The sequence below is a fragment of the Candidozyma auris genome, chromosome 1 (assembly GCF_003013715.1).
Source record: "Candidozyma auris chromosome 1, complete sequence".
In the NCBI taxonomy this organism is placed as follows: Eukaryota; Fungi; Ascomycota; class Pichiomycetes; order Serinales; family Metschnikowiaceae; genus Candidozyma; species Candidozyma auris.
Genome location: NC_072812.1, coordinates 3,021,228 through 3,036,128, shown reverse-complemented (window position 1 = coordinate 3,036,128; position 14,901 = coordinate 3,021,228). Strand labels below are relative to the sequence as shown.

At 45.2% G+C, this 14,901-nt stretch overlaps 7 protein-coding genes across 7 annotated transcripts; 2 read left to right on the top strand and 5 right to left on the bottom strand. All coding sequences in view use genetic code 12, as the record gives it.

Annotated features, from left to right (window-relative positions):
• Positions 1-79: 79 nt before the first annotated feature.
• Positions 80-817, top strand: CJI96_0001394 (DNA-directed RNA polymerase I subunit RPA43; the record flags this gene model as incomplete). The annotated part of the gene is made up of 1 exon (XM_029033083.2): positions 80-817. One exon carries the CDS (start codon positions 80-82, stop codon positions 815-817), a length of 738 nt encoding a protein of 245 aa, XP_028893398.2.
• An 88-nt stretch (positions 818-905) lies between these two features.
• MRS2 (Mrs2p) lies at positions 906-2,261 on the bottom strand (the record flags this gene model as incomplete). The annotated part of the gene is made up of 1 exon (XM_029033082.1): positions 906-2,261. The coding sequence occupies one exon, from the start codon at positions 2,259-2,261 to the stop codon at positions 906-908; it is 1,356 nt and encodes a 451-aa protein (XP_028893397.1).
• A 782-nt stretch (positions 2,262-3,043) lies between these two features.
• Positions 3,044-3,776, bottom strand: VMA4 (H(+)-transporting V1 sector ATPase subunit E; the record flags this gene model as incomplete). The annotated part of the gene is made up of 2 exons (XM_029033081.2): positions 3,044-3,703; positions 3,756-3,776. The coding sequence occupies 2 exons, from the start codon at positions 3,774-3,776 to the stop codon at positions 3,044-3,046; spliced, it is 681 nt and encodes a 226-aa protein (XP_028893396.2).
• A 460-nt stretch (positions 3,777-4,236) lies between these two features.
• Positions 4,237-5,784, bottom strand: ZCF7 (Zcf7p; the record flags this gene model as incomplete). The annotated part of the gene is made up of 1 exon (XM_029033080.2): positions 4,237-5,784. One exon carries the CDS (start codon positions 5,782-5,784, stop codon positions 4,237-4,239), a length of 1,548 nt encoding a protein of 515 aa, XP_028893395.1.
• Positions 5,785-6,435: 651 nt separating this feature from the next.
• CJI96_0001390 (uncharacterized protein) lies at positions 6,436-8,076 on the bottom strand (the record flags this gene model as incomplete). The annotated part of the gene is made up of 1 exon (XM_029033079.2): positions 6,436-8,076. One exon carries the CDS (start codon positions 8,074-8,076, stop codon positions 6,436-6,438), a length of 1,641 nt encoding a protein of 546 aa, XP_028893394.2.
• A 455-nt stretch (positions 8,077-8,531) lies between these two features.
• On the bottom strand, positions 8,532-9,857 carry TOS1 (Tos1p; the record flags this gene model as incomplete). Its single annotated transcript, XM_029033078.2, has 1 exon — positions 8,532-9,857. One exon carries the CDS (start codon positions 9,855-9,857, stop codon positions 8,532-8,534), a length of 1,326 nt encoding a protein of 441 aa, XP_028893393.2.
• A 3,766-nt stretch (positions 9,858-13,623) lies between these two features.
• On the top strand, positions 13,624-14,595 carry CRL1 (Rho family GTPase; the record flags this gene model as incomplete). Its single annotated transcript, XM_029033077.2, has 1 exon — positions 13,624-14,595. The coding sequence occupies one exon, from the start codon at positions 13,624-13,626 to the stop codon at positions 14,593-14,595; it is 972 nt and encodes a 323-aa protein (XP_028893392.1).
• Between the last annotated feature and the right edge of the window lie 306 nt (positions 14,596-14,901).

Below are 14,901 nucleotides of genomic sequence, written 5' to 3'. Positions count from 1 at the left end.
CTCAGTTAATGAAGATGGCATCTCTGAATGTTTTAAAGTAGTTCGCACAAAGCTTTATGTTTCCTTGGCTCCATGCCACATGGGAAACGCTATTAATGGTGTCAAGGCCCAGCACTTGGAACCGTTGGTCATGAAGTACAATCCTCAGGCAAAAGGGGTGGTGCTATCCTACTTCAACATAACGCTTTCTCAAGACAGAGAAAGTTCTGTCAAGGATGGCCAAGCTAAGTTGGCTAAAGTCAATGACTCTACTCCATTCACATTTCTCTGGGCTACAGTTGACCTTCTCATATGGCAACCGCAACCAGGTGATGTTTTAGAAGGTTACATTTACATGCAAACTCAATCCCACATCGGGTTGCTTGTGCACGACACTTTTAATGCATCGCTCAAGCTGAAGAGCATTCCGCAAAACTGGGAGTTTGTGCCCAGTCAAGCTGATGAGTATGGTGAGGAACAAGGCGATTCTGGTAACTCCAAGTTCAGATCATACGGGTACTGGACCGATGAGAATGGCACCAAGATTGAAGGCAAGATCAAATTCACTGTCAAGACTGTCCACACATCAGGCAAGATGGTCTCTTTGGAGGGTACGCTAGTCTCTCCAGAAAGTGAGCTTGATGCTCAACCAGTTGAGAGAAGAAAATCATCCACATCAGCGGCATCTGCTCCCGCTACTCACGTCAGATTTGATGAAGATTCCATAGAACCACCTCAGGTGACTGAGATTCCAGAGGCCGCTGCTGATGAGGTGCCTACCTACGATAAAGACGAGGAAGATGACGACGACTCCTCGAGCGATGATAGTAGCGACTAATGATCTATAGAAACCCTTGTACATTACATAATACAGCGCTTTGGTTACGTAAATTATCGTTCCGTTCGTCTATGGCTATGTACAAAGGTTATTTGGAGAGTTTGTCGTCGCTCAACATTCTCCATATGACATCGCGTTCCTTATTCGTAGGGCGATGATATTTTGTTTGGTCACCAAACATCAATTTTCGCCACCACCTCTTCCTCATCCACCATGATTTATAGTAAGTTGGTTTGATCACTTGATGCACAGGTGAGTGGTCCATCATGGTGAGTTTTTGTACTCTGTGCAACCGCTTGAAATTCCATGCGGTGAAGAGAATTCCTTGTATGATAGATATAACCACAACGGCACCAAATCCATAGATTGATTCTTCCATATAGTTCTTCAAGTTCATACCGTAAAATGCCGGTACCAATGTTGCAACCGTAAATCCCAAGGTATAGATGGTCACCTTCAATTCAAACAACATTAAGGAGTTTCTATTAGCGTCTAAAATAATATCAGCAATTTCCTCTGTTGCTTTGATGTCGGATATCAACGAGCCAGCCTGCTGGACAACCTCGTCGCAATGGGTGTAGTATGTTTCAAGGATCATCTCCACATCGGAGAAGTTATTGACAGGGTTCTCCTGTTGGTTATTGGCACTGGGAGCAAAGTACTCCTGTTGGGTTGTCAAATACATTCCTGTCATGTCCTCGTCGTTCTCAAGAAGTGTTTCAAGAACATCTCTTATTAACGTTGCTCTTTGAAAAAAGCTTGTAAGAGTCTTCAGCTTGATGAGCAATTGTTGAACGTTTTCTCTGCTTATGTGGTCTTCAAGTTCCAGCAAAATTAACCCACAGCTTGCTTTTTGCGCGTGAAGCTCTGCCTCGAGATAGCTGAGTACCGAAATTAAAATACTCTCCAATGCTTTGAATTCGTACGGTGTAGTGCCGGGTCCCTTGAGCTTCATCTCCAAGTCATACATGAAGATCCCCAACTTGGACGCCAACTTCGGGTCTGCAGTGTCGAACACTTTCACGTTATCCTTCTGAATGATTGCCTTAATGTGTAGCAAGTTGACAATAATGGCTTTTCCCGGCCTCACCATAATCGATGGTACGACGTCAATGGCCGATGTATCGACCTTTCGGAGATCTCTTGGAAATAAGTTATTCTCTTTAAGAAAGGTCATTTTAGGGTACCTCTTCGATACACCAGTGACGTTGCCGCCAGCATCAAACGTCGTACATGAAACAAACTGATCGCTTGGAACAATGGGCTGCACCATGTTATGGAAGGAGCTCAACTCCTCCGAGCCGACATTATCGGTGATGGATTTCCAAAGAGGTGTGGAGAATTTGTGAAGATTTGGATCTTTGGGTCGAGGCAAGCTTATGTGAAAGCTACGTAGTAGTGGTGCTTTTTTGGTATTACGAAGCGATCGTAGCAAGCTTTGCATGTGGCGATGGATGGAACAGCGATAAATTGTTGACAGTAGTTGTTATCTGTGAGATGAGAATTATGCAGCATTTCAGTAGCGAAGACAGAATGACAGTTAACGGATTTTCGAAAAAGCACCTTGATGGAGAAAAACTGAGAAGTTCGCTTCCGTTATGATATCAACAACAAACGTTTTGGAAGTAAAACTTTCAGTCTTTTTTTTTAGTTTTTTTACGGTTTCCTAGTAATGGTGAGTTTTGTATTGCTGACATTTGAATAGGGAATAGCTGCAAAATCGCACCAGAACAGACAGTTACTTGATGTGAACAGTAATTATCGACAGACGAGATAACAAAGAAGGATGTTTCATAGAGTGAAAAGGTATTGTCTAGAGCTAATTTTCAAAGGTAGAAACTACTTGACAATCGAAGAACACCCAGACTTCACTTCTTGTTAGGCAATTGGGAGCCCCACCGTTATTGTGTTTGGCGACTGTGTGTTTCAAAGAATATTGACCCCGAACATATAGAGGAAAACATTACATGACCAAGACATAGGAAAAGAGATCACTATGTAAAGCAAACGTAAAGCTTCCCATATAGGAAAACTAGACATTACGAAAGCCTGAAAACTTCATCAATTTTGAAAAGCCTTGCATTGGCAAAATAAACGATTGCATGAAAGTTTGCAGCCTACAGCATCGTCATAAACATGAACCCTGCTCACTACATTTTTAATCGACGTCAAAATTGTTTTCAAAAAAAGTGTATGGAACTGAATGCTAAACTCTAGCGTTCGCGGCTAGTCAAAGAACTTTCTGGTTGCAGATGGCCCAAACAACTCCAAACGGATACCTGGTAAGGCCTCTTCAGACAACAACTTCAATCTCTCGTCCAAAGTGTTGTTGACCTCGATCTTGCCCAGCTTGTTCACCACGATGACACCGCCAGAGGAATCCTTGGGCAAAAATTCCTTCTCGTCCACAGCTATTTTGATTTCTTGCTTAGACTTTTCTTTGTAGCCCTTAGCAGCGTCTTCGATGGCTTCCTTGGCAACAGAGACGTCCTCTTCCCTGACCTTGACGTTGACTTCGTCCTCCATGAGAGCCAAAAGACCCTCCTCAATCAAACCAGCCAACAAGCCCTTGTACTCGCCCTTTTTCGAGGAGATATTCTTCAACTCTTTCTTGGCTTCCTCAAAGATTTCGTCCAAAACCTTTTCTTTTTCACTCAAAACTCTCAATCTTGTCTTGTTGCTAATTGTCGACTTTGTGATTTGCTGTGCCAACGATGCTTTCTTCAACTTCTGCTCATAGACACTGTCAATGGCAGCAGTTTCGGACCTGACAATGGAGGCTTTTTCGATTTCGTATTCTTCATCAGCCTTCAATCTGATCTCCTTTGCCTTTTCCTGGGCCTCCTTCTCAATGAAGGCCTTCATTTTACGGAGCTCCGCATTGACCTAATATTAGCATGGTAATTGGAGAATGATCACAATTGTCCTGTTTACGTACCTGGTCGTCTGTCAATGACATGATGTATGATTTGGTAATTGTTCTTATCTTACTTTCCGACACAATATTGGGACAGAAAAGCGGTCGTGCGAGACACACCACGCTTGGTACCGTGGACGGACTTTCATAGGAGACTACTTACGCTGGAGGCTTTATTGAGAGGGAGAAGTAAAATAAAAGAAATAAAAAGTTATAGAGAAAAGAATCAAGCCAATTGAGTCTATTGAATTCTCCGGACTCGTCACGTATTTGTAGCATAAATGATATGGGGAGGTGTGATGAGAGTGTGCCGCAAAATACTTGCACTTCCAGCGCTTTATACATTAATTATAAACTATATCTGAAAGCCAGAAATTCATTTTAAATCTCGAAAGGCTCTCATATTTCCAATGGAAAGTTGCAAATTTGATGTACTTCGTCATGATTTTGCAGTGATGCAGCCAAACGTACCAGACGATTCAATTGCTGCAGATTTAGGCCCTCACAGACCGAGGGACATACCAGGGCTCTCTGAACTAAGAGCAGTCCACAAGTCATTAGCTTCTTTTGTAAACCAGTGACACAAAATTTCATCCATTTCAGCCATTGCGCCGAAAGGAGTGTGTTCACAAAGAGCTAGCAAGGCATGAGTATACTCTTTGAGTCGTCCGTGTGCTTCTGCCGGTGCATTGTTGCCGACAGACTCGAAGTAGGAACGTAGTAGATCGAGCATCTGTGGAATGAGAGAAAACACACGGATATGAATTTTGAAAAAGGGATCATCTTTGCCAATAGCAAGGGCGGCAGTAGTTTGAGTGATCAATTCAAGTAGCTCGTTACTCACCGTATCCTGAGAGTACTCACCAGCATACAAAAGTAACACCCTGAACAAAACGAATTTCAAGAGAACTTGCACAAACAGCCTCTCAGACGCTGTCATTGTATTGTTAAGCTTCGCCAGAACGATTTCATGCGCTTTTACCTTGATGCTGCCATAGATACCGGTCCTGGTCTCAAATGCAGAGTAGCGCCAAACAAATATGCTTGGAAGGCTAGAGCTCCGCATGAACACACCGCTTGCCTCTAGGACGTTGAATATATCGTGGCAGCAGTCAAGAATTAGCGTCTTCACAGGGAAGTCAGCATAGAAACTAGACGAAGGACCCGAAAAAATCAAACAATTACCTCGAAATACTTCATCAATGGCGAACAAGCACGCACTGCGCTCAGCAGTATACAAAGTAAGTCGTAGTTCAGAAAGTCCGGTGATGTCACTGTCCGAGGACGCTGATATTAGCTGATAGTGAGTGATGGCCCCTCGAAGGTGGAGAAGCTGCCTGATGCAGAAAGCATGGCTTTTGAAGGCAAAATAGCCGTACATGTGAAGCTCTGCAAGGGACATGTAGTAGTGAGTTGCTGATGTGGTTGTTTCCTTGAGCAGGAGAAACAGCTGGCTAGAGAAGTCCGCATGGGCCTGTGTTACATACTCAGCCAATTCAGTGATGGTGTTTTTGGGAGGAGGATTTCCCTTTGCTGAAAGCGCAGCAAGAAGCAAAAGTGCCCACGACGCCATAGCCACATCTTTTGCCATTCCCTCCAAGTTGTTTGCATTATGAGAATTGGAATTTTTCAAGTAGTTGAGGATCTCAGGTAAACAAAGCGAAAGCGACGGCACCGTCAACGGCACCAATGCCCTGGCCACCGTTTCACAAAAAGGTGTTGTGCTGAGCACATCTGCTACAGGCGTGAGGTCAGGCGCCAAACGCCGAGTCTTGCCCAAGGCGTTGATCGTGTCTAGAGTTCTTTTCCTTAGCTTCTTGGGCCCCATCTTCTTCCGTTCCCGAAGCTCGGTACACTCTAGTCCGTTGTTGTAGCAATTTCGACAAGGTCTGCTTTCATCACATTTGGTCTTTCGTATTGAGCAGGCGTCACACGCTCTGATGAACTTCTTACGTTCTTTCCTCGCCTCATCGGCAGCATCGCCGTTAGGAGTCACCGGCAGACTATACTCCTTCTTGATGGAGTAAGCAAAGTATAAGTTGGCAGACATGGCTGCAAGCTCTGAGCCAGGAGTTTTGAGGGAAGCTCAGGGCAAGTCGGTGAATAAGCACCTTGCAGCTGCAGAGTGGTAGTTAATTTGGCTGCGAAACGAGAAGTGCGAAGAGTTCACGGACGCGAGATTGGAGGGAGGGGAAGCTGGTCAGAATTAAGCGGAAGCTTATCCGTACTGGATTGAGTCAATGGAGATAAATTGGATTGCTTTAAGTTTTTTATTTTTGGCATCATCTAGTTGAGCTTGGTGGAAGATTTGCCTCTAAGATGGGCTAGGGGCGAGAGTAGGGGTGATCCCGCATTAGCATGACAGCAGCCACTACAATGCTAAAGGTTATAACGTTCTTGTATGTTCATCAAAGTTGAGACGGCAATAGTAGGAAAAGAACGAATTGTGTAGATTTTCTTGTGAAGTGCCCACCCGGGTTTTATGGTCTGACTTGGGGAAGACAGCATGATTGATGGCCTCTTCGAGGGCAACTGTATGATTTCGAAATTTTGGCAGCTTACAAGGAGGTATGAGCAGATGGCCATCAAACGCATTTGAATAATGTGTTATTTTCACTGCATGCTGAAGCCGACAATGTGACTTTGATATTAGCTCTGTTCAATCGAATGTAGAGCTTCAGTCGACACATTGTTACCCAGTCTACCTCATTGCCCGCCGGAACCGGTGCTGCCAGCTGCTCAACTCTAGATAAAACTTGTATTTTCTCTCGAGCAATCTGCTTATCTCGGGCAACAACTCCTCTGTCTCGAGAACTCGTCTTTCAACATCTCCCTGCCCAGTGGCAATGGTGGCGCCTGCTCTGGCACCTGAGTATGTAGCGTTCCCACCAACAACCTCTACAACGGGACAGCTGCCGTTCTGAAAGGCAAAATGCTGTAAAAGACGCATAAACCTTGCGTTCTTAGCCTGAGATCCGCTCACACGAACCACATCCAAAGGTCCTAGCTTCTGCGCTAGCTCTTTCGTCTGGAACACCAAGAACTCTATGAGAAGGTAGTAGCGAAGGCACTTTTCGTCTTCGTCATTTCTAAACGGAACAACACCTGAGTTCTGATCAGCGTTGAAGCCTTTCACGCGAACCTCATCCATACCAAAGTCGCCGTAAGGACTTCTGTTGCCGTAACGGTCCCCATAGTAGAAATGGTTTTTGGCAAGCACCACCAACGGCTGACCAAGGCGTTCTTCTAAAGAAAATGCCAGCGATTCCAACAATTCGAAAGTATCACCGGGCACAAGTAGCTGCTCAAAAAGCTTCCCTGTTGCAGGCTGTCCAAAAGCGCACACTGGCGTTTCCATGAGCTGGTCAAAGGGACCCCAAAGCCCGTCTATGGGCAATGAAGCAGATGGAATGGACGCTACAAAACAGGTCAGGGTCCCAGCGACCATATCCAAGGCCACTATTTTATTCTCTGAGGCAACCCTTTCAGGAAGGCATTTTTTCGCAGCCATTTGGGCCACCACGCCAGCGTAGCAGTCAATACACCCATGAAGAACAACTCCTCCAAGCACCTTGTTTTTAGCAATGGGCTCGCCAGCAAAGCAAAGGGCACCTTTTCGCCCTTTCCTGAATTGCGTAGGTACATGCCCAATCCTTACCTCATCGGTTTTTCCAAACACAATGTCCAATACAGATTTCCCCCATCCCTTCACTGACCCATCCATGGCCCTAGACTGCGGGTGACATTCTACCACATCTCCTTGAAGACACTCTACCATCCCGTTGCTCAAGCCTCCCGCAGCGAAGAGGTAGCTCACCCAGTCGTACAACTCGAACACAAGCACCTCTTTCCCACTACCTTGGTATTTTTCATACACCCAACGCAATTTTGCTATCCCCATTTCTGGTGTGATTTGACCGCCAATTTGCTGCAAAACCAGTGCATCCAACATCTCACTGAGCCATTGCGCTTGTGCACTGGCCCTTGAGTCCATCCACACAATGATATCTTCTTCGAGCGGTCTGAGGAACTTGCGCCCATTCACTTCAATCCTCTCCACCACTGCCATGGAGCAGGTAGCCGCGACAAAAACGCGCCGACCAGTTTCTGGACAATCTGCATCCTGTACATCTGATTTTTTTGGAGTATCTGATTTTTTGATGCTGATATTGCCCTCAGCGAGCAAAGTGGTGATGTTGCCCCAGAGTGCCTCGCTGCTCATGGTGTTCTTGACACCAGAGACTTTTCTATGAAGTGGACGCTCTAAACAGCATTCAGCACTTCCAATGGAGTCCCTGATACACATCCTCACCAGGTCGCTGCCAACATCGATGCCAATCATGAAGAAGAGTGGTTAGCTTGCGCGCTGGTAGTATGAATGGACTGGTGAGCTTCTAAGTAGCCTGTAGATGTGGGAGAGGCACTGTTCAAATAAGGAGAGCAGTTGGGTGAATTGTTCACAGAGGTTGAGTGGGTAGTATTGGTGGTGGTCTTTGGCTGCCAATGGCGGTAGATTTTTGTTATCAAAGAGCCTCTTAGATGAACAGCCACAATGGGATCATGAAACGTCTTCAATACGATCATATCGTGTAGTGCAATTGTGACCAAAAGGATTGAATAAACGCTCTAGTCTCACTTCAACGTGGCGCAAGGATTGTTCACCATTTCTGACAGTCAATCAGGAGTAATCTTACTAAAGCTACAATATCATAATTATATTGGACAATTTTTGAAAACAAACTAAGTAAAACATACAGAAACTGAAGCATGTGGCCAAACAATGGTATATAACAACGTTTAGTTAGCGATCTTGGCCACGGTACCGGAGGCGTCCAACCAGCCGTCGACAGTGTCGGCAGTCAAGACAGAGTCAAAGTCGTCATCGACGATCTTGATGACAATCTCCTTACCGGTCATGATGACAGCAGCCTTGATAGAGTTCTCGGTTGGTCTCTCGAAGTAGTCCTGAGAACCACCACCACCGTAGCCAGAACCGTTGGAACCCTGACCAGAGTGCAAGTGGGCAATCAATTTGTCAGAACCGGAGTGAAGAATCTCGAACAAGTCCAACTCACCGCAACCGGACTTCCAACAAGAGCAGGTGGCCTCACCATACTGCAAAGTTCTTGGGATCTTAGCGTTCAAAGCCCAGATAGCAGGCATGTCGGCGTTGAAGCCCTTAGAGCCATCGGAAGGCATCAAGAACTCGAACACAAACAACTTGGTGTCACCAGAGAAACCGTGGTATGCTGGGATACCCTTTCTGTAGAAGCCACAGTCACCGTTCTCGGAGTCGTCACCACACTTGAGGCCGGACATGATGACGAACTCAGTGTTGGACTCGATAGTGACGTCACTCAAGATCTGAGGAGAAGAAGCGCCGCCCGAGTTGTCGCTGTTGGCGTAAGAAAGAGAATTACCCAAGGCAGAGGACCACACACCAGAGCCAGAACCACCGTGGTGGTTCAAGAAGGTACAGTTCTCGGCAGTACCTGGCTTGTAGTAAGAGCTTCTCACCCAGTCGCCAGTCTGAGCATTGGAGGTGGACTGGGAGCCGGAGGAAGCGGACGAAGAAGAAGCGTCCACGGCACCGTTGGAGGAGCCAGAGGGAGCACCACCGTCCGAGGACACAGAGGCTGTGTTGGTCTGAGTGATCTCGTAACTCTCGCCAGCGGCAGTAGAAGGAGTGGCCGTCGAGGTGACGGTGTTACCGTACTGGTCAACAAACACGGTCTGGGTGACAAAAGCAGTGGCTCTCTTGACGTGCTTGTGGTGGACGTGCTTGGTGGTGGAGCAGTCCTCGTCGGCCTCGGCGTCTCTCTTGGAGTTACCGCCCTTAGGGTAGTAGACACCAAACTGCTTCAACTTCAAGGGTCCTCTAAAGTGGAAGGACAACTCCTCGTTCAAAGGAGCCAAGTTGCCAGAGAAATGGTGGGTTTCCTGGGTGCACTTACCGGAGTTCTCATCCATGGAAGTGACATCCTGGTAGGAAGAGGAGAAACCCACGTTCTGGAAGGCTACCTTGTTTGTTTTGGAGCAGTAGTAGTTGCCCTCGATAAAATCACACGCGGCAGAAACAAGGCCCACCGAGGCGGCCATGGCCACTAAAGCAGACGACTTCATGGTTAAAGGAATGACTGAAGTTAGAAAAAAAAAAAAGGTAATGAGTGTAAAGAGTTGGAAAAGAAAGAGTGGTAAAAAGGAGCCGTAGAAAATGTATATGGGGTTTCAGACAGGCACCAGGTGCGAGACAAGCCTCAGCGACTCCTGCAAAAATGCGCCTATGCCTAAGAAATGTGAGAGAATTTCGTCAAGTGCGCAGCACTGGCTGCTGGTTGGGCAAAGGCGCCTCGCCTGTGTGCAGTCCGTCCCATAGTGCTGGCTGCTTCGTTCCGAGAATTTATGCTGGACTGGTGCTAGTTTAGGCAGGCACAATAAGAGCAAAACGCGACCAAGGAAAACAAACACGGCCTACCATAAGCAAAGGAGCCCTTTGCAACACGACCTTGCACCTACAAGCGAACACCAAAAAAAAATATAAAAAATCCAAGATTTTATTAACTTGCACATAACAAACAACATGAAGAATTAAAAAAGAACAAGAAATTTTGAAAAAAAATGAAAAAACTTCAAAACCTGTCTTTGTCTGGTGGATTAAGTAACTCTACAGATTTTGGTCTCTGTTCGCACACAAAACAGAATGCCTTTACCTTTGTCCTCTGCACACAACTCGGGTTTGTGTTCGTTTGACGGCGCGAGCTCTGCAAGTAAGCCTCGCTTGCCTTAGACAAGAGAGAATTTGCAGCGGCCAATGCAACTGATACAGAATCTATCGTCAACACACTGAGGGGCCCCAAAGTGACGAAAGCGACAAATGTGAGAGGTTAGCAAATGTGGGCTTGCTGAAGATCGGTTCGGGTGGGTTTGGGGCACGTGATTTGCTTTTTCCCTTTTTCCGCCCATATATGACGTTGGTTTCCTTCATCCTCTTGTTCTTTGTCTCAGCGCTGTCTCTGGTCCTTGGCGCTCTTCTCTGTTACACTTGTCTGGTCCAGACTTCTCGGGGAAGAATGCCGCAGTAGTTGATGATGCCGTTGCCCGGGGGTGCTGCAAAGTACTTTGATTTCTTTAGCGTTCATGCTGTTGGTCCCCTGCTATGGTTTGTCTCTTGCGTCATCTGCAAACGGTTTTTTCACCACCATGAGATGCGGCGTTTGACCCTAGATCTAGAATCACGACCTCATCTCTGTTTTGTATGGGTGTCTTTGTTTTTTTTTTTTTCTCTTTTTGCAGCTACGGCGTCTGCAAGCTGTAAAATCTCTTTTTCCGGCAAAGTAATGATTTTCGTTTTCCTTGATGCCTCAGCGACGTCTGACTTGGGTTGCACCGAAGAATGATGGCGGTCCCGTGCAGAAAGAGGCTGATTCTGGCCGAAGAGCAGAGAAGAGGGGTTGGAAGTGAAGAGGTAGATGGTGACGTAAGAAATGGGGCACGGTCACCGTGATATGACAGATCAATAACAACGCTGATTTGTCGAAGGGAAGTTTTGATCTAATGCAGGGCAGAATATTTCAACTTTTTTTTTTTTTTTTCCCCCCTTTTTAATGTTTCGCCCATGACAGTGAGACGAAGTGCCAAATGAACCAGCTGTCAGATGCTTCGTAATTGCATCTTCACATGAATCCAGCTCTCACTTGATAATTGCACCTTCAATAGGGCATTTATTGAAAGCGTCTGTGGACGACTTCCAAATGGCTTGGTAGAAAAAGTGCTCATAGAGAGCGACTAGGGTCTCGTAATTTTGATGCTGGTGCTCAGCCTACACTCTCCGATATCTAGTGCAAGTTGTGACTAAGATTTCAACTCTTTGATGCGTGATTGCCAACTTATTCTAAAAAAAGACAGAGAAAAACCTACACCTAAGTTGTGTTGCATCTTTAAGGTAGCAGAAACAGGCTTTGAAGGATATCAAGTCTCAGCACAATATTATTTACACAAGTTCTCTCACAACTTTTTTTTTTTGAAAAAAAGAATTCGTATAGCTCTAATTCATGGACCAACTACATAATATAAAGTGGATTGCACCGGTATCATTTGATTCGATGCTGGATGGTGGTGAAAACTCCCTGTAAGTGTGAATTGTTTGAATACCAAGTTTTCCTTACTGCTATAAAAAAATTGAAGCGTATTGTACCAGTGTGACCAAACGCCGACCTTGTCTGATTACTGTTTGCAAATTGCTTTATACAAGGAGGATGAACAGCTTCGGTCATGGCTAGAAATAAGAAACTTTCACTGGGTGCTGAGGTTTTAAAAGGACCTTAGATCACCCCAGCATAGACTGAACAATCAAGTTTGCTCACACAACCACCTCGACGTGTGGAAGAACTCCAATTGACATTGGGCCGTATACCTTGTTCGTGAGAGCTGTCCCGGTAAGGGCTAAAGTGTAAAACTTAATATTTAGCATGACTTCCCGAATTTGTTTACATGGCGGAAGCATCTAGATTTGAGTCTCTATTCAAGTACGGACGTTGAGAGTCATGATCCACGTAGAAGTTGCCAAGAGAGAGGTTCTTACTACATCATCAACAAGCTGATAGTCTCTTCGATTGATGATTTCTCAGTGAAGAATTCAGAAGTATCTGAACTATCAATGGTGGGCGTTCTAAACATGGTTTTTTCATAAGAGAATTAAGTCGACCACAATGTATTATGGGAGCGCCAGAAAACCTTACGAGCGACTGTAAGTTCTTCTGAAAAAATGGAAAAAGGTTCGCAAAATTATAGACTCCTTGCATGGATTATGAAATAAGCGAACAGCAGCTCGTTGGAATCGGAATTTTAAGCATATCATGCACGGTATAGTTCCACAAGCTAAGAGTCCCAAGACTTTGTAATGCCAGAAGGGAAACGCTTTTGTTTGATACCAATCTCCCGAAAACTCAAAAAATTAATTCTATTAATCGCACACTTCACCCTTTTTGACATCTTGATCATGACTCAAATGCTTTGGCGAAAGTCCGGCTTCGCATGAGCCAATAAACTTTTGTTAGTTCAGCACACATTAGCTTGAACGATACTTTATTCCCTGTTGTGAACTAGGCCCTAGTGGTTACTCAAGGTATATATAATCGAGAGATGCGGTGCAGTGGTCGGGCCGGTGATTTCACTGTTAACGATTCGTCATGATCCTAACATCTTCATCTGAGTGGTTCAATAATAAGCTACGAGCAGAATTCACTTCAGTTTCGTAAAAGTGAGAAAGAGCTAGCTACTCAGAAAAGGCAGTGGAAACACCTGCCATGGAGCGGAAAATGTTGTCATGTCAATCGAGCCATCCTTAAAATCGTCACCTCATACCATCTCATGACAGAAAGCAGCAATAGAGATTCTGTTGCGATGAAGAAATAAGTGTGCTAAGAACATTTTCCTAGTCACCTTGAAGAGTTCAGGTTTTTTTATATATTTACTTATTATTATATCATTGAGTATTCTTTCATCCTTCTTCGGTCGGTGTTGCGCAATTACGGACTCCGGTATCGCATTACCTAGATGTATAAATCCACCCGCCGAAATCACATAAGTTGGGAAATGGAAAAAATTTATACCCAAGAAGCATACGTTCTCTTCTCGTAGTTAAAGCACGAAGGGGTCTCGAATCAGGGAATCTCCTTGGGTTCACCATGGTGGCTGCAAAAAGAGAGCTCATGCTGTCCCTGAGTTTGTGCACACTTTGCTGCGCAGGGAGCCAAATATAGAAAACATCAACAAAGGGAGCAGTGTGTCTAGGTGAGAAACACAGATAAAGCATCAACATTTCCATTGCACAAATAGTCATATCAGCCCAGCTTTTCATTCCTTTCATCATCATCCCATCCACATCGTCATGACATTCAAGCTGCCGGTCGAACTTCAAAATGATTACATCAATCCCTACAATCGGTCACCTACAAGGACATCTGCGAGACCTCCTCTGAGCCCTTTGATAGATGATAACCCTGTAATTCCCAAGTATAAAATATTACCTCAGATGAGTAAAAAGTCAAACTACAACATGAAGTTGGTTGTGGTGGGCGATGGTGGGTGTGGAAAAACGTGTCTATTAGTTAGTTACGCCCAGAACAAGTTCCCCGAGATATATGTGCCAACAATCTTCGAAAACTACGTGACTAGTGTTCAGGCACCCAATGGCAAGACAATTGAGTTGGCGTTGTGGGATACCGCTGGCCAGGAGGAGTATGATCGGTTGCGACCTCTTTCTTACCCTGACTCAGACATCATTGTTATATGTTTTGCTGTGGACAACTTGACATCCTTGCAAAATATCAAAGACACTTGGTTTCCTGAGGTGAACCACTTTTGTCCGGGTGTGCCTGTGTTGCTTGTGGGAACGAAATCAGATTTGGCCCACGATATGGACCCAGATTTGCCTCTTCAGGTGGCCCACGAGATGGGCGCAATCGGCTACATATCATGTTCCGCAAAGACCATGTTTAATGTTCAGGAAGTATTTAATTTTGCTCTTAATCATTTCCAAAAGAGCAAAGAAATGGAGGAGCAGGTGGAAAAATCGAGACACAGACTAAGCAGAGTGATGGGAGGCGGTCATCTGCGAAACCATCTGAGAGGAAACCTGAAAGGCGGCCATTCACGCACAGGCAGTAACAAAAGCGGGAAGCATGGGCATTTCCCACATACGTCTGTTGGGCTGAGTGTGCTCTTGGACCTGCCGTTGGTGGAAGACGACTACCAGCGCAACCCATACCAGCTGAGCCCCAACCCACAGTCGAAGTACAACGAGGACGAATTTGCATTTGCGAGACGTAAGAAGAGTAGCCGCAAGTGCACCATCTTGTAGGGCCGTATTTAGGGAAATTGTCGTACATAGCATTTCAATAGCATCATACGCTAGGAAGGTTTCAAAAGTGTCGTAACCAAAGAAATATTTGGGTCCTGTGGCTAGGACAACAATTCAAATTTCTGAAGCAATTGATGTTTTCCATCCCATGTCTCGAACTCGGAAGAGTTCTGTGCACAGCCTGAAAGCTATTGGAAATGAACATGAAGCACATATCAGATATACAGGAACTTAATTTCAACAGAGATAATCAATTGATGTTTAGCTTTTGTCACTTGTGATTACAGGCATGATCAACTTCCCGTT